The following is a 19,391-nucleotide window of genomic DNA, read 5'->3' as shown; positions in this document are numbered from 1 at the left end:
GAATATGCATATGTATGTCTGATAACAGCAACGAAAGCTAAGACCTCATGTTTTCCTGCCCCAGGGCTTCATTACTAACCCTCATGTGTGTATATATTTCACTATGCTTCTATATGTATGACAAAGAACACACATACACACGTGTGTGTGCATATGCATGTATATATTTTTTTTTGTGTGTGTATGTGTCTATGGTGTAAATGTGTGAGAGACTGAGGGAGGGTTGGGTGGAAGAGCGTCGATAGATTTGTAACGATTTATTTCTTCGTTTGAAGTTGATGACTCACTCTGCGTATCTCTTCCAAGGTGCGTGCAGCCATTCAAGCGATGAGAGCATGAATGTACATATTACGGAAATTGTACATAAATATATATACATGCCATGCATAGATACCATAAGTGTGTGTGTGTGTGTGTGTATATATATATATATATATATATATATATGTATGAAAATCTATATATATGTATAAGTATGTATACATGTATGTATAAATGTTTTTATACATATGTATATATATGTGTGTGCATATATATATATATATATACATACATGTATATATATATATATATATATGTGTGTGTGTGTGTATATATATAAATATATATATATATATATATATATATATATATATATATATATATATATATATATGTATCTACATATGTGTGTATATATATATATCTATATATAAATATATACACATACACTTATACTCACATAGATGTACACACATGTTTGTTTGTATCCATTCATATGTGATTCATTGGAGCACCCACCTAGATATTTTGGGTGCAAGACCTGATAATGGTAATAGTGTGAAAGTTGTCGGGTTCAGTCCTTTATCATGCTAGTTCATATTTTCACAGCCATTGCTATCTGGCCTGCAATCAGCATTACCGTTCTCACAGAGATTTTCGAGACTCTGTGGCATCTTCTGCTGGTTACACAAGTGAGGCGACCAAGTTCGTTTTCATGGTTTTTAACTTCTGCTTTCATTGCAACATCATCATTTCTGCAGATAATCTTTACTCTCAAATAAACGTCTTCTTATGTCTCACTTTTGATATATATATATATATATATATATATATATATATATGCACACACACAAACACACACATTTATATATATATTAATGTATATATATATATATATATATATATATATATATATATATATATATATATATTAATGTATATGCATATATATATATATATATATATATGTATATATATATATATGTATATATATATATATATATGTATATATATATATATGTATATATATATATATATATATATATATATATATATTAATGTATATGCATATATATATATATATATATATATATATATATATTAATGTATATGCATATATATATATATATATATATATGTATATATATATATATATATATATATATATATATATATATATATATTAATGTATATGCATATATATTAATGTATATACATACATATATATATATATATATATAGTCTCTTGTTGATGTGTGTGTCTGTGTGTGTGCATAAATACATGCATGCTCACACCCACATGCCTATATGTATATATATATATATATATATATAAGTGGGTGTATTGTGTGTTTATCAAACTTTTCCAAAGAAAAGGTTTTTCCAAGTAAAAGTCAAATGAACTTGTATTTTACTAAAATTTACAGGTGTAGCTATGTGGTAAGAACTTTGTTCCCCAACCATACGGTTCCAGGTTCAATCCAATTGCACAACACCAAAGCCCTGTGGATGAATTTGGTAGACAGAAACTGAAAGAAGACCATTGTGTGTGTGTGTGTGCCTGCCTGCCTGTGTTTCTCCCCTGCCCCCACTGCCTGACAACCAGTGTTGGTGTGTTTAATCCCTGTAACTTAGTGGTTCAGCAGAAAAAGACTGACAGAATAAGTACAAGTACTTTAAAAAAACAAAAATACTTTAAAAAACATAAGTCTTGGAGTCAATTCATTCAACTAAACAGTCCCCAAGGTGGTGCCCCAGCATGGCCACAGATAAAGGATAAATGGTATTGAGTATTCCTTCAGGTTAATGTTAATTTGTTTTTATAGAATTTGACAGAAAAGCAAACAATATATAATTGGCGTGATTTAAATTAAAAATTAATTACAAACCAATCTATATTTAAACTTCTTCGTCTGTCTTTACGTTCTGAGTTCAAATTCTGCCAAGGTTAACTTTGCCTTTCATCCTTTCGGAGTCGATAAATTAAGTACCAGTTGCATACTGGGGTTGATCTAACTGACTGGACCCCTTCCCCAAAATTCCGAGAAGAAAAGAATATTTAAAACTTCTATGTGATCCTGTTTATCCAACAGGAAAACTATGAAGAGGATTTGTATGACAGTTCGAGTTTGATTTGGTTGGAACCAACATTTGGACAGGTTGTAGAGTAAATAGATAAAGAATAAGAGAAAAGGAAAGAAACTGAGAATTTCTTCATAAGATATTTAAGCCCAAAAGATTACAAATGAGGGTTAGGCAATTTCTGAACATTTGACAATACAGTCGCTTCATAAGATGCCCCTTATTTTTCATTGTTACCGAGATGCATGTTAGGTCATGTATTTAATTATTGTATGAACAAACTCTTGCTTTGCTTACACACACACACACACACACACACTCTCCCTCTGTAAATTGGTTGCTACTAGGAAGGGAATCCAACTATAGAAACTGTGTCAAAGCAGACATCTGAGTTTGATGTAGTCCTGTGGCTTGCCATCTGCTGTTGAACTGTCTAACCCATGCCAGTATAGAAAACATGTTAAATGATGATTTGATGTATATATATATATATGTGTGTGTGTGTGTATAAGTATTATTACTGTTAGTAATAGTACTAATAAAGAAATAATAAGGTGGCTAGCAGATTCACACCGTTACAGGCACAGTATAAGGTAAATTTAGATTCAGAAGGGTATATAATACCAGTTGTTAAAATCAGTTTATGGTGGTTTTTGGAGCATTGGCTCTGATTTTAGCAAGTGGTATTATATACCCTACTGAATCTCTCTCTCTATCTCTCTCTGTATATATACTCTTTTACTCTTTTTACTCTTTTACTTGTTTCAGTCATTTGACTGTGGCCATGCTGGAGCACCGCCTTTAGTCGAGCAAATCGACCCCATGACTTATTCTTTGTAAGCCTGGTACTTATTCTATCGGTCCCTTTTGCCGAACCGCTAAGTTACGGGGACATAAACACACCAGCATCGGTTGTCAAGCGATGTTGGAGGGACAAACACAGATGCATAAACACACACACACACACACACACACATACATACATATATATACATATACATATATACGACGGGCTTCTTTCAGTTTCCGTCTACCAAATCCACTCACAAAGCTTTGGTCGGCCCAAGGCTATAGTAGAAGACACGTGCCCAAAGTGCCACGCAGTGGGAATGAACCCGGAACCATGTATATATATATATATATATATATATATATATATATATATACTTTTAAAATACAGAGATGCCTATAATAGGACATCTGACCCGCTAGAAAGAGCAGCAAAAAACTCTATACCACAAAAATAGGGATAATTTCAAAAGGGAATGAAAAATAAAAACATTTACCAATCTATATTCCGTACCATGGTTTCAAGTTATTTTAGCAAAATAAAAATATATCTCACAAGGTCACTATCTTCAGCTATATTTTTATCTTGCTAAAATAACTTGAAACCATGGTACGGAATATAGATTGGTAAATGTTTTTATTTTTCATTCCCTTTCGAAATTATCCCTATTTTTGTGGTATAGAGTTTTTTGCTGCTCTTTCTAGCAGGTCAGATGTCCTATTATAGGCATCTCTGTATTTTAAATGAATAATATATAGTCAATTGACTGATTTTTATTCTCCCTAGACCACTGGTGGCAAATAAAATTTCTAAAAATTTTTTTTTTTTGCTGCCCTATAATTTATTAATAATGATAAAATATATATATATATATATATATATATAGTTATATAGTTATATAGTTATACACATAGGATCATCAGTTGGCAGAGTTGTTAGAGCATTCAATAAAATGCTTTACGCTGTTCGTTTTTGCTCCCTGCATTCTGAGTTCAAATTCTGCCAAGGTCAGCTTTCTATTTCATTTGTTCTTGGTAGATAAAATAGCAGTAATGTACTGTGGTCTCCTCTTCTTCTTCCTTCCTTCCTTCTCTCTCTCTCTGGAAAAATACAGAACATGGAGAGGGGTTGAGTTCCAGATTTCAAATGCCCAACACATTGTGTGTATTATGACAGCACCACATGACTCAATCAGGTGTTAAGGGGCCCCAATAATTCACTTCCAACATATATATATATTTATGTGGAGAATGGAGCAACAAATACAAGAAGAAGCAATTCTGTTGGGCTAGTTAGCCATTGTTTTATTATGTGGAGGTTATGTAATGAGTCATTGTGGGTGTTATGTAATTAGTCATTTACGCACGTTTCAATCTGGCCAATGGTTTAGCAGATCTCTTCAGAATGTTGAGGAGTATGTTAAGAGTTCATGGTGTGAGAGATGTAGGAGAAGTGATTAGTGGATATATTAATGTATATGGTGGTATAATAATAGCGTTAGGTAAAGAAAGCCTTACGTTTTAGTTGAAGTTGTGTTGGTCTTCCTGTAAGGTGATGTAGGATGGGTGCTATTTAAGCGCATTATTCCGATTTTAATCAAATGCATCTCCACGTGATTTTATGATTGAGGGATGCATCGTATATTTATAGCACCGGCGGTGTTAGTACAGGGAAGCAACCCTAAATTTATGTGAAAAGGGGGCTAACTCTGGTCTTATTCGTAATTAATTATAATTAATTATACTTAGAAGGAAAATTCTTTTATGCATATTTAGTTTTACTTAGGAAGTGTAATGTATTGTATATTTAATTATACTTAGAGAATGAGTATTTAGTAGAGTGAAGACAGATTAGGCTAGATTCATGTCTCCTGTTTAATAGGTCATTCTTAGCCGTTAGGATCTCAAGGCGCTCAGTTAAACAGAGTTGACAGCGTCTGTTAGTTGGGTTATAGGAATTAGCTACTTTTAGTATGTGCCACTTTAGTTTATATTCTATCTTATTGTCATTTAGTTCCCAGATGTACCTACTAAGTCCTGTTGAATTTGCCGTATTTCTACTTTTAAAGCTGGATAGGTGCTCATTATATCTAAGTCGTACTTGGTTTTTCGTCCCACCTATATAAGATCTAGTGTGGCTGCTTGTCTGTACATCACATTGGTAAACTATATTTTCGGTCTTGCATCTATTGGAGAAATTACATTTATTCCTATCTCTACAGCCACATTAGGTGTCTATGTCTGTGTGTTGTTGTGTGGCCCTATTGTTTTTTTGGTGTGTGTCCCTCCTAGTAAGGGGTGTTGGATTAGGGTTGGAGTTAGTTCTATTACTTGGAGGGTTGTTGGTTTGGTTGTTCGGAGAGTTGAGGATGTATAGTCAATTTATTTATATCATAGTTTGTTATTAATATATAATTACAAATTTAAAAAAAAACACACACAATACAAAACTCAAAAACCTACATATGTTTTGATTCTGGCCCCTTGGTAATGCATAATCCAATGTTCAGAATTTAAGCTGTATGGGGCAGGATCTCTTCAGGGTTTTATGTTTTAATAATAACAAAGGTTACATCTTTCATGGTCTAAGAACCTCTTAGATTATTACTCCAATTCATTTCATAAATCCTCACTGTCTATTTTCACTCACTTACAACCTTGTGTAGTGGAATAATAATCTAAGTGATTCTTAGACCATTTGGGGTCTATCTCTAGCAGACTGGTGTTGTAACCATTCAGCACCCTTATTATAATTTTAATATAAATTAACCATTATGGTATTTTAGTATGCTGGGCACTGATAAATCATTAAATAATGGTTTTATCCTAATTACGTATAAAATACGCGCGCACATACACACACACACACACACACACACACATATTAAAAATGAGGAAGGCCAGTTTATGGGATTACCTTAGGTTTCCCATCTGTAAAGGGTTTAGCTTTATGGCGTATCATCAGATCCCAAAACCTGTTGGCCCAAGGCCTTCTTAAGAATAAGGTAATCCCATAAAGCAGCCTTCTCCATTTTTAATATATACTGCTCTACATCTTAGTGTATGCTTCTTCTTTTGGATTTGTTTTTTTACAGATGATTATATATATATATATATATATATATATATATATATACACACACACACACACACAGTCATACAGAGTGGGATGAATATACATGCAAATATATATGTCTATATATATGTATGTGTGTGTGTGTATATTTCTGTTTGACACAATGGCAGTGTTGAGTCAAAAATGGTAACTTAACAAATTAGCAATTTATGTATATAGGACAATAAAATAATTAACAAGTTGAAGCGACCACTGTGTGTGTATATGTTTGTGTGTGTGTGTGCTTAATATAAAAGTACATTTGTTATTGTATGTGTGTGTGTGTGTGTTTACTATGAAAAAACATTTTGTGTGTGTGTTGTGTTTGTGTGTGGCATGCTTCCCTCTGTGTTTTGTGTTAAATAAACAGTCAGGATTTAACACAAACACATTTATTCAGTAAATGTGTTTTTGTTTGTTAGGGTAGTAATATGTGTGTACATATGTGTGTATACATATATATATATATATATATATATCTACACGTATTATATAAGTATATATATATATATATATATATATATATATATATATATACATATATATATATAAAGACATGTATATGTATATATAAATATATATTTATGTATATATATATATATATATATTTATTAATGTGTGTGTGTGTATATATATATATGTATATATATATACACACACACACAAATATGTGTAAATATACAAGTGTGTAAGTATATATATATATACACACACACACAAATATGTGTATATATAGAAATATGTGTAAATATACAAGTGTGTAAGTATATATATATATACACACACACACACTAGAAAGGATAGTCACGGCTGAAGCACTCCCCCTCATTTATGAGTCGGCATGGGTCTAAGCCACAACAGCACTATTGCCAGACAATTACTTCACAGTCCTTCCCACTCATTCTCAGTCATTCGTTAATTCAGACATACAGACTAAGCAATCAATCATCATCATCAGCAGCAGCAGCAGCAGTCTTCTTTATGTCAGGGTACCACCTTTTGAACTGCATTTAACAACATATATACAGTATATGTATACACCAACTATAAAAGGTGACGGGGTATGAGAGGTGAATAAATATTTATATTCAACCACTTGTTATCCTTAAAATCACAGACGTTAACAAGTGTTTAAATAAATATATTCACCTCTCATACCTCTGGACCTTTCATGATCTGTATACTCCTCGTTAAATAATTTCATTGATTGGATCTCTTGGATTTCAGCTCCATGGACATTCTGCATTATACTCCTCTGTATTCCATTACTATGTGGTCTGCTAGCTGGGTCCTTTGGAGGAGCTTTCTGTGGTAGCCACATAATTTTATGAATCCTTATATTACACTAAGAATTTATTACTCAGCTGTAAACGGGTAACACTGTGATGGAGTAGCCTTCTGATTGGGGAGAATGTTGGCCTGCTCTTCTAACCAGTGGGGTTGCATCATTCAATGGCTAAAACAATGCAAAACACACATTATATAACAACATCTGATAATCTGGTTGATCATGAGATATATATTTCATCTGCATGAAACTTTGCATTATGCTCCTCTATATTGGATTACTTTGTGGTCTGTTAGCCAAGTCTGTTAGAGGTGCTTACTGTGAAAGCCACACAATTCTATGAATCCGTTTATTACATTATATATACACACATATATGTTTTATCTTTTACTTGTTTCAGCCATTTGACTGTGGCCATGCTGGTGCACTGCCTTGAAAGGTTTTTAGTCAAACAAATTGACCCGAGGACATTTTTTGCAGCCTGGTATTCTCTTTGGTCTCTTGTTGGTCTCTTTTGCCAAACCGCTAAGTTACAGGTTGTAAATACACCAACATTGGTTATCAAGTGATGATGGAGGACAAACACAGACATATAGACATGCACACATAGATATATATATACAACAGGCTTCTTTCAGTTTCCGTCTACCAAATCCACTCACAAGGCTTTGGTCGGTCCAAGGATATAGGAATATAAGGAATGCAGTGAATGGCAAACAGAGGAGTGTCCTGGACAGAGAACTACGTTTTTTAAATAACATGTTTATAATGTATATAAATATGCATATGTTCATATAATGCCTTCATCAGCAGGCACACTGAACCAAACAGCTGTTTGGAAATTACAGATGGGAGATCCAAACTTAATGTGAACTGTTAGATAATCTCTGCCATGAGTTGTTAAATAAACCCAAATTTTCAAATAGATGTTCTCTTCATTGTTTGCCAATAAAAGCATTTGATGGATGGATGTATTTATACTCATCTGGATGTTCCACTCCCATATATCTATCTATTTATTACTCTTTCTCCCTCTCTCTCTCTCACTATATATGTGTGTGTATATATTTTTTTTTTATTTACTTGTTTCAGTCATTTGACTGCGGCCATGCTGGAGCACCACCTTTAGTCGAGCAAATCGACTCCAGGACTTATTCTTTGTAAGCCTAGTACTTATTCTATCAGTCTCTTATGCCGAACCACTAAGTTACGGAGACGTGAACACACCAACATCAGTTATCAAGCGATGTTGGGGGGGACAAACACAGACACACACACACACATATATATACATATACACGACGGGCTTCTTTCAGTTTCCGTCTACCAAAACCACTCACAAGGCTTTGGTCGGCCCGAGGCTATAGTAGAAGACACTTACCCAAGGTGCTACGCAGTGGGACTGAACCCGGAACCAGGGTTTTACGGTTAACTCTGACAATTTTTTGTTTCCTTCTTTTCTTAGACAGCTTGATGTATTGGTGAATAGTCAACAGCACTGGAGATTATTAAGATTGTAGTTGTAGTTGAGAAAAACTCAGCTGACATGGAGGACTTGAATATATCTTAATATTAGAAAAGAGTTCTCTTTATCATAATGATTTGCATGGTGTATCAAACTGCCAGCATCATGACTGTTGTTCATTGCACTCTGTGAACCCTGTAAAAGTTGTAAGGCATGACATGGACAGGTGCAATGCTGGGACCAGCAGGAAGGGATACAGCAGGTGTTCTGACTGTGTATCAAACTGCCAATGGCTTGTGAACCCTAATAAAGGCTGTTAAGATGTGACATGGACAGCTGCAATGGAAACAAAGCTGTGACCTGCAGGGAGGGACACAGCGGACATCCTGACTGCATCTGCCTGCTGGAATTCAATCACACATCTATGAACAGGGCCTTCGGTTCATTTCAGACAGCTATGTGCAACTGCTAGAGACTGTGGTCAAACCCTGGCTGGAGAGAGTTGCTCCTTGTGGTCATCTTTGTGGCAACAGGATCCAGCTCCTTGACATACCTCCAGAAAAAAGGGCAGAAGTGGTTGTCAGAGAATTCCTATGACTTCACCAGCCCCTATTTCTGGCCTCCTTATTCTCCAGATGGTAATCCCATGGATTGCTATGTGTAAAGCATGGTTTGAGAAAGACACCAACTGCTCTACCTGTGCCACCAAGACTGAACAGGTGGCTAAGATCAAGGAAATGTTTGTAGATCTTCCCAGTGAGGAATACATGCACCAGGTTCTGGAACCATTTTGATTCTGTGGTGGAAGCCGAGGATGGCTACTTCAAACGAACTGTTATCTCTCAGCCATAATCTAGTTGATATTTTTGACTTTAAAATACTTTCATTTTTTAGATGCGACATTGTGTTTTCATTTCCTTTTATGCAAACGTTGTTTTTTTTAGCTTCAACACTGTATACTGAGGTCTTGAGTCCTATTTATCCTATTTATTCGATCAAACACATCTAAATAATCCACATTGTCATAAACATCATATATGTATATATATGTAAATCTATATATATGTACATCATCATATATATATATACATACACATATATATATACATACATATATATATATATATATATATATATATATATATATATATATATATATATATATATAGATATGGTGGTTGTCTACTCCTTAAACAGAGTTTGACCACCTCCTGCACCTACACCTTAGCCCTTTCATGGCGTCTGATGTGGCTTTTTAAACCAGACAGTGTTTTGAAAAAACACCCACACAGATTGCACCTCTGATTTGCACTACCAATACCTGCAAGTAAGTTCTGCTCATTGTGGATCCTAACATGTCTTTTAAGACCCCCATTGGATTTGCAAACCCTCTGGCACACACCACATTCAAACGTGTGCACAGACATATAATCAGAATAGATTCAAGGCTTGAATATGGTACTTATGCGAAGGCACCCGAATATCGCATCCCAAAAGGCTGAGAGATAACAGTTCGTTTGAAGTAGCCATCCTCGGCTTCCACCACAGAATCAAAATGGTTCCAGAACCTGGTGCATGTATTCCTCACTGGGAAGATCTACAAACATTTGATATATATATACATATATATATATATATACATATATATATATATATATATATATATATATATATATATATATATATATATACATACATATATATATATATCTATATACATACATATATATATATATATATATATATATATATATATATACATACATATATATATATATATACATATATATATATATATATATATATATATATATACATACATATATATATATATATACATATATATATATACATATATATACATATATATATATACATATATATATATATATATATACATATATATATATATATATATATATATATATATATATATATATATATATATATATGTACATCATATATATATATATATATGTACATCATACATATATATATATATGTACATCATACATATATATATATATGTACATCATATATATATATATGTATATGTGTGTGTGGATGTGTGTAAATATATATCTCCATCAGTTTCAACAATGTGGTTTTAATTGTTTGACTAATCTGAATTACCTGCACCTGAATAGATTATGAGTAACTGAGTATTCCACAGACATGTGTACTGTTACGTAATTGTCACATACACACACACACACACACACACACACACACACACTCTCGCTCTCTCTCTCTCTCTTGCATGCTTGCACTGATTTAAAATCTGGCAGTCTGTAGTTAAAACCTGATTACTCTTCATTAAATCCTAACCGACCGACCAGCCACCTAACCAACCAGCTACTTACCACACAACCACCCAACCACCTAACCAACCAATCAAAGAAACCTCAGCTGAGATAGAATTCTTCCAAATCTGTTTTTTCCAAATCTTTTGAGGCAGAAGAAAGTCCAAAATTTCTTTGAATATTTTCATAGTTTTCGTTTGTTTGTTTTTTACTAAAGCATCTTTTTGTTCAGTTTAATTCTTTCTCCTCTTTCTTTGTCTTTTGTTGTTTTTCTTAGTGTTTTTTTTTGTTGTTGTTGTTTAGCCCTAGGTCACTGAATGGATTTAAGTGCAAGGCATTACAGCTCTGATCAACTTGTTCTTCTCTGCAGGCAGTGTATAGTTAGGAGTACATCATCTTGTGTCCCCCTCACTATCTGAAGGTGATTAGGGTATCATTTGAGAGAAATTTGGCTGCTATCTTAGCAATTCATCCTACTATGCAGAGGCTCCATTCTTTGTATCTTGTTATTATTGTTGTTTGTGAGTATGTATGTCTCACACACACACACATTCATCTGTCTGTATGCACAACTTTCCTTCCAGCTTCCACTTTCTTGTAAGCACCCTTTGTTCCTCTATTTCAAACAAAATCAATGCCACTTTTTCTATTGCCCTTGGATGTACCCAACCTGCCTCTCTGCCTCTCACATAACTCCTCCATTAAATCCCAGGTCTTGTGTCAGGCATTTTCCAAGGACCAACCATAATACTTGCCTAAATCATTATGTCTCCTCCCCCTTGTTGGCATCTCAAGCATTAATGAGGATTTCATCCATTCTTTGTTTCAACCACCAGGCTCATCAAGGGTAGAACGAGTTTCGTCCATAAAACTTTTGAGAAGTCGACCTTCATACTATCTTCTGCCCTTTCAGATGATTTTGTTTAAAGGAGTCCTTTTAATTGATGCTATTGATTTTCCAACCATTTTCAGAAGATGACATCGGGTAGTTCTGGACAAAGTTGTGTCACCAATACGCTTGAAAAGTTCACCACTTGTAAGACCTGGGTTCTTTAAAGCTTCACACTTAATTTGTGACAGAGAACGTTGAGAAACAGCCCTCCACTGACCCTTGTCAGCTCTCTAATATATCTTCATAGGAGACGTAACAAATTTTTTCACAATTTGGTGATATCTTCCAATTATTTAAAATATTTCTAATGTTGATTTACCCTTTTCAGGTTCAGAAGTAATAACAGATTTCTCTGAAGCAATTAAGTAATATTTATTACCCATAATTACATGAATACCAGACCGCTCGTTAATAATTTGGAACACTGAAAATTCGTGGAAATCAGGCAAATGGCCATAGCTTATTTATACTTGTGCAAAACCTCATGTTTTTTATACACCACGTGCATGTAACTGTTGTCATCATTCTGTAGAAATTTCATTGAATTTCAACAAGTAGTTTTTAAATAAAATAAAAAATGTTATGTCGTTAATAATTTGAAACGCAGTGTGTACACACACACACACATGTGCATCTTTATGTATTCATACTTAAGCTGTGCTTGCTCTTCTGTGAAGTGCATATGATGTTCATGTGAATGTACCTTGTATGTGTTGCTTACACAGAGTGCATTCTGTCGAAATGCACCACTTACCTCTCTGTCTCTTTTACCCACCTTCTCCACCTCCTGTCACAGACTCCAATACATTTCTGCCCACCCACAGTGACCTCCACTGTTAACACTAAACACTTCATAATTCTGACCATTCCTTATCAACTTAGCTCTTTACATTCTCAGCCATGTTTGCCTGGTCTCAAATCATTTTCCCCTCTACCTTCCCTGCTGTTTTGTGTGTCTCTGTGTTCGTGTGTGTTCATTTGTCCATCAGTTCCTTTTTCTCTGCCTTATTAATATAAACCCCACCAACCTCTCTTGACATAGCCCTTAACTCCCATTTCAACTGATCTACATCTTGTTATAAATTAGCTACCATCTACTGCCACACTCCCACTCTTTAATTCCTCCTCCTCCTGTGACACTCTACAAACCTGTTTCCTTGGGTTTCAGATTTTACTACTCTAACACGTGTGTACACACATACTTGTACATGTGTTTATATTCTCTCAGAAAAACAACACACACATACAAATACACTCTCACACACACATACATAAAATGTTCCATGCCTGTTCATTTTTATTTTGTTGGACTTGCTCCTTTTACTCCTTTTCTCCTTCCCCCTCTCTCTCTTTCAAGGATGAGAAAGCACTGACTGTGCTGAGAGAGATGGAAGAGAAAAAGACAGTATTATAAACAGAGATAGATTAGGTAGATGGGTGGGTGGGAGTAATTTGCATATGATATGAAAATGATGGGAAATGTTGATAGGGTTTGGGTCATCACAAGGTTATAGTAAAAGAGGTGGAGGGAGAATTTGATTGACACAGAAGAGAGAGGGGAAAATACACACACACACGAATATATAGTCTTTTATTTTTTTACTTGTTTCAGTCGTTTGACTGCAGCCATGGTGGAGCACCGTCTTTAGTTGAACAAATCGACCACAGGACTTACTCTTTGTAAGCCTAGTATTTATTCTATTGGTCTCTTTTGCCAAACCGCTAAGTGACAGAAACGTAAACACACCAACATCGGTTTTCAAGCAATGGTGAGGGGCTTCTTTCAGTTTCTGTCTACCAAGGCTTTGGTTGTCCTGAGGCTATAGTAGGCGATACTTGCCCAAGGTGCCATGCAATGGGACTGAACCTGGAATCCGAGCTTCTTACCACACAGTCACTCCTGTGCCTATATATATATATATAAATTGTAAATCCCAAAAATAACAACAAAACTACAAAGGATTCCGCGGTACACGTGTTTCAAGCTTTATATGTGTATAATATAATATGTGTATAATTTACAATGTAAAGCTATCCTCAGCCGCAAAAATTATTTCTCTCCCAGGAAATTATACCACCTCGGCGTTGAAGTAGGAAGAAAGGTGTGATGTAAGAGGTGAAGATCCTTTCGGTATTCTGTATAGTACTATACCTCGTATAATTCTCCACCCAGACATAATCTCTCTAATATATATATATATATATATATATTATATACATCTAAATTTTTTGCTATTTAAGCAACCAGTAAAACATACATTTTTCAGTTTGAAAATGGTTATTTGAAGCTTGAAACTCATAAACAGAACAACTTACTGAAAACATTATTATTAAAATAGAAATCTTCCCCCACCAAAAAGCCATCTCTACTCATTTTCTGAAATACACCCACCCACCCACAGACACAGAAAGAAAGAGAACAGAAGAGAATAATAAAAAAGTGGGGGTGGAATTGAAATGAGAATAACTGAAAGAAGACGAAATGAAACATAAAAGGAAAATAAAGAAGCAGAAATATTAGTGCTGACTGAAAGGGAAGAGAAATATCATTTCTTATGGGTACTTTGCTAGTGTATACACAAACACACACTCACACACACAAGCATGCATACACACACACACACACACACACACACACACACACAAGCACTTTAAGCTTGATAGTCTGAAGTGTGAAGGAATGTGTATACCTGTTTGTTTCCATACATGTTCCTCTCTCTGTGTCTTTCTTAATCCAGTTTATGCTTCTGATACACACTTAATCTACTCAGTGAAATGTTTATGTAGATATATATATGTGTGTGTGTTTGTATATTTTGGCAACTGATCCCCATGGCAGTGTTTTGCTGGAAAATAGTGTGGGATTGTGGTGGTGGTGGTGGTGGTGGTGGTGGATAACAAAATAGTACATTTAAAAAAAAAAAGTGAAAACCAAAATATTCCATGTTTTATTTCTGACACGTTGTCACTATTTCTGACAGAATTGGTAAATGTAGGGATGGGGGAGAGATAGGGAGAGAGAGAGAGAGAGAGAGTGATAAAGTGGTATGTTACACAGGTGCATCAAACAAAATATCTAGTGTGACATCATGGGCAAGTGTCTTCTACTATAACCTTGTAGGTGGAAATTGAAAGAAGCCTCTTATATATGTATACATATATATATATATATATATATATATATATATATATATATATATATATGTGTGTGTGTGTGTGTGTGTGCGTCTTTGTACCTCTACCACCACTTGACAACCGATGTTGGTGTGTTTAAATTTCCATAACTAAGCAGTTCAGCAAAGGAACTGCTAGAATAAGGACCAAGCTTAAAAACATAAAAACTGGGGTCAATTCATTCAACTAAAGGTTCTTCAAGGCAATGCCCCAGCATAGCCACAGTCTGAGACTGAAACAAGTGAAAGAGTAAAACTGCAAAAAAGAAAAGATGGTTCTATTTAATTGAAGCCATTTTTATATTCTGTGTTCAAATCCCAGATGCTTTAACTCTTAAATCTAATTCCAGTTCTAATGATGGTCTCTGGTGGCATGGACACACGGCCACACACAGACTTGGAATTTTTGATGGGAAGCAACTACTAATGCCAATATAATCAATTATTGGCCAATATTCTATTCTGTTAGTCCCAGAAGCATAAATGGAAAGTTAGCCTCAGCAGAATTTGAACTGGGAACATAAAGAAATGTAATTAAACATTTTGTCTGTTGTTCTACCAATTTTTTCTGCATTAAATCTTCTTGTTAACCCAAATCATCATCATCATTTTAAAGTCCATTTTTCCATGCTTGGATGGGTCACATAAAGTTTATTTGAGGCAGATTTTCTATGGCTGGATGCTTTTCCTGTCACCAACTTTCACCTATTCTGAGTAAGGTAATATTTCCTCCATGGCCAGACACTCTCACAAAATACTGGAAATGAAGGACACAGCTTGTATGACCGTGACACTCATTTACAACTATCAAACAATGTCATGACCAGGTCACACACACACACACACACTCGCATATATGTATATATATAAATCAAAGTGTACTGTATTATATATCCATTAAGGTCGATCTTACCAATAGGGTGTTAGGTAACAGTCTGACTATGTAACACTGTGCTCATCAGAGGTAGCTGTTATCTTTAATGTCTACCTCTGATGAACGCAAGGTTACATAATCAGACAGTTACCTAACACTCCATTGAACCCCTAGCATGAAACCAATTAGTAAGATCAACTGTAATGGATATATATAATACTGTACACTTTGATTAATATACTCACTCTATTGACAAATATACGAGTGCCTTTTTTCCCGACTTATGGACTCTTAGACGACTTACATATATATGTATGTATAGACTGAAAATTGTTTGGAGACACAGGTCACGTTATATAAATCTGCTTGATCTCAGTGTGTCCATGCCAAGAAACTATTAGTTGCTGCTATTTTAAATAATGTCTACCCTAAATTCTGTATATATGTTGTAAACAAACTTATAAGCATTGAGTGTGTTGGTATTCTGTAGAAAGTAAAAGAATTCTAAAGCGCAGGATGGCTTAGAATATCAGGTAAAGGCACTTTAGAAGACAGAATCAAGTGGCCAGGACTCATGGATACAGAAGTAGAAAGATATGCACAAGCTTCTTTTACTTCCAGTCTTACAAGGCTTTTGGTCAACCTAAGGCTGTAGTGGAAGACGCTTGCCCAAGGTGCTGTGCAGTGGGGCTGAACCCACGATCACAATGTTGGCCAGCAAACTGCTTTACCACACAGCCATTCCTTTGCCAAATCATCATCATTTAACGTCCGCTTTCCATGTTGGCATGGGTTAGATGCTTTATTTGAAATTGGTAACTCAGAGACCTGCACCAAGTTCCAATCTGCTGTGGCATGGTGTCCTTACACTGACCACTCCAAGAGGGTAATGGGTACCTTTTACATGTCACCAGCATGGGTAATTTTATGTGCCACCAGCATGAGTGCCAGTTACGTGACGCCGGCATCAGCCACGACTTGGCTTGCCGAGTTTTCAAATTTATTTATTGTTTACAAATAATTTTTATTTTAAACAATTGGTTTTCAAATTTACAATCTGGAGTTTTAAACCTTCAAGTTCTGAGTTCATATTACACTAGAGTCAACTTTGTCTCTCCTTTCTTCAGGGTCAATAGAATATCAATCAGGCAAGGACTTTGGTCAACTTTATCAAATGTACAGCACCCCCCCCCCATTCCATACATTTGTGGTTTTAGGTCAAAACTCACAGATCACAAATGTTTATCAGGTTTTGATATCCTTCACCTCTTTTACAGGTTCTCATTCATCATTTCTGGTGAAATCTCAAATTCTTAATTCTTTACAAGCATCATCTGTTTAAAATTTCATTTCCTTTACAATGTTATCATGAAAAAAATCTAATTTCTTTTATGTTTGTAGGGATTAAACTTTATAATGCCTTTTTATATATATGTATATATATATATAAACCTTAATCCCCAAATTATGTTCTATTTCATGCTTCCATGTAATTTATTTTGGAGTTTTTGATTCATATTGTGACAGGCGTGGCTGTGTGGTTGAGAAGCTTTCTTCTCAACCACACGGTCCTGGGTTCATGCCTATGGATGTCAGCCCTGGGATTTACAGAAACATGTAAGGGACAGGCTACACTGCATCTAATTTTGTGAATATAACAAGGACGGATAAGGGTTCAGAGAGGGGCCGGGCATGACTGCATGGGAAGAAGCTTGTTTCCCAACCACATGTTTCTGGATTCAGTCCCACTGCATGACACCTTGGGCAAGTGTCTTCTACTACAGCCTCAGGCTGACCGAAACCTTGTGAGTGGATTTGGTAAATGGAAGCTGAAAGAAACCCATCGCATATATATATATATATATATATATGTGTGTGTGTGTGTGTGTGTGTGTGTATGTATATGTTTGTGTGTCTGTGTTTGTCCTCTCACCATTGCTTGGTGTGTCTACGTCCCCCGTAACTTAGCAGTTTGGCAAAACAGACTGATAGAATAAGTACTAAGCTTACAAAGAATAAGTTCTGGGGCCAATTTGTTTGACTATAGGCAGTGCTCCAGCATGGCTGCAGTCAAATGACTGAAACAAATAAAATAAGAGCAATATATATATATACACAGATACACACTCACAATGGGCTTCTTTCAGTTTCCATCTGCCAATTCCACTCACAAGACTTTGGTAAACTCGGGGCCACAGTAGAAGACACTTTACCCAAGGTGCCATGCAGTGGGACTGAACCTGAGACCATGAGGTCAGGAAGTGAACACCTACACAACCCCACCCACTCCCACTAACATATACCCCCACCCCCCACCCAGGTACCTGACAACTAAAATCCCAATAAATAACTAAAGCAGAGAAATGGTTTCTCGTTTCAGGTTCTGCCCCAGCGTCTTCATTTATCTGCTCAGCGTTGTTCCTGCCATTTGGTTCCTGGAACTCTACGAAATGGAAAAACGGATTCAGAAAGACATTAACTCAACATTGACCGTTTTTAACGAATCTACCCAGGACCTACACGCTCATTTAGGACGGTTTCTTGGGGTAATTCAGCTTTGATCATTCTCTCTTCTTCTCAACATTTATTTCATAAGCCAAACAAGGATGCTTTTATACGGATGTCTCTGTATGCTAGAAATAACAGCTAGGTTCCTTCAAATTGCACCATATCCTCCTCATCATCATTTAATGTCTTATCTTCATGACTTGACTACGCCAAGCAGTATAAAAGAAGAGAACATTGGATGATGTAGTCTTAGATATATTTAAAAAAATAAGACAGGATGGTCATGAGTGGAACCTGTTTGATCATGTTTACTCAGTCATAACTGATTTAAGACTTAACAACAACAACAACCTCTGTTTTTCCCCTTCGACTGCAATCATATTTTCTGTGACTTTAACTATTTTTCAATATATTTCATCAAATTTAAAATACTCTGTTGATTATTTGTTTTAGTTATTGCATTGTGACCATACTGGAGCAATGTGCTGAAAATTTTTGTTTATGTTGATCTCCATTTGTCAAGCCACTAAGTTATGGCTTAAAAACAATACATTAGATATTAACATTAGCAATTTCCGTAGGGAAGGTCTTATTAAGTAATCGATGGTTTCTAATGTTTTATCCTTAATTTAAGGATAAAG

General features: G+C 35.1%; 1 protein-coding gene across 3 annotated transcripts in view; it reads left to right on the top strand.

The window, feature by feature from the left end:
• Positions 1-19,391, top strand: part of LOC106878981 (transmembrane protein 26) — a 130,251-nt gene that overhangs the window by 102,431 nt on the left and 8,429 nt on the right. For all 3 annotated transcript variants that reach the window (XM_089342979.1, XM_089342977.1, XM_089342978.1), the window contains exon 2: positions 18,623-18,788. In XM_089342979.1, the coding sequence (XP_089199105.1) occupies positions 18,693-18,788 (96 nt within the window). In that variant the 5' untranslated portion in view covers positions 18,623-18,692. The remainder of the gene's footprint in view (positions 1-18,622; positions 18,789-19,391) is intronic.

Source organism: Octopus bimaculoides, chromosome 26 (assembly GCF_046866305.1).
Source record: "Octopus bimaculoides isolate indiv1 chromosome 26, ASM4686630v1, whole genome shotgun sequence".
In the NCBI taxonomy this organism is placed as follows: Eukaryota; Metazoa; Mollusca; class Cephalopoda; order Octopoda; family Octopodidae; genus Octopus; species Octopus bimaculoides.
This window is presented reverse-complemented; position numbering and strand designations above follow the sequence as displayed.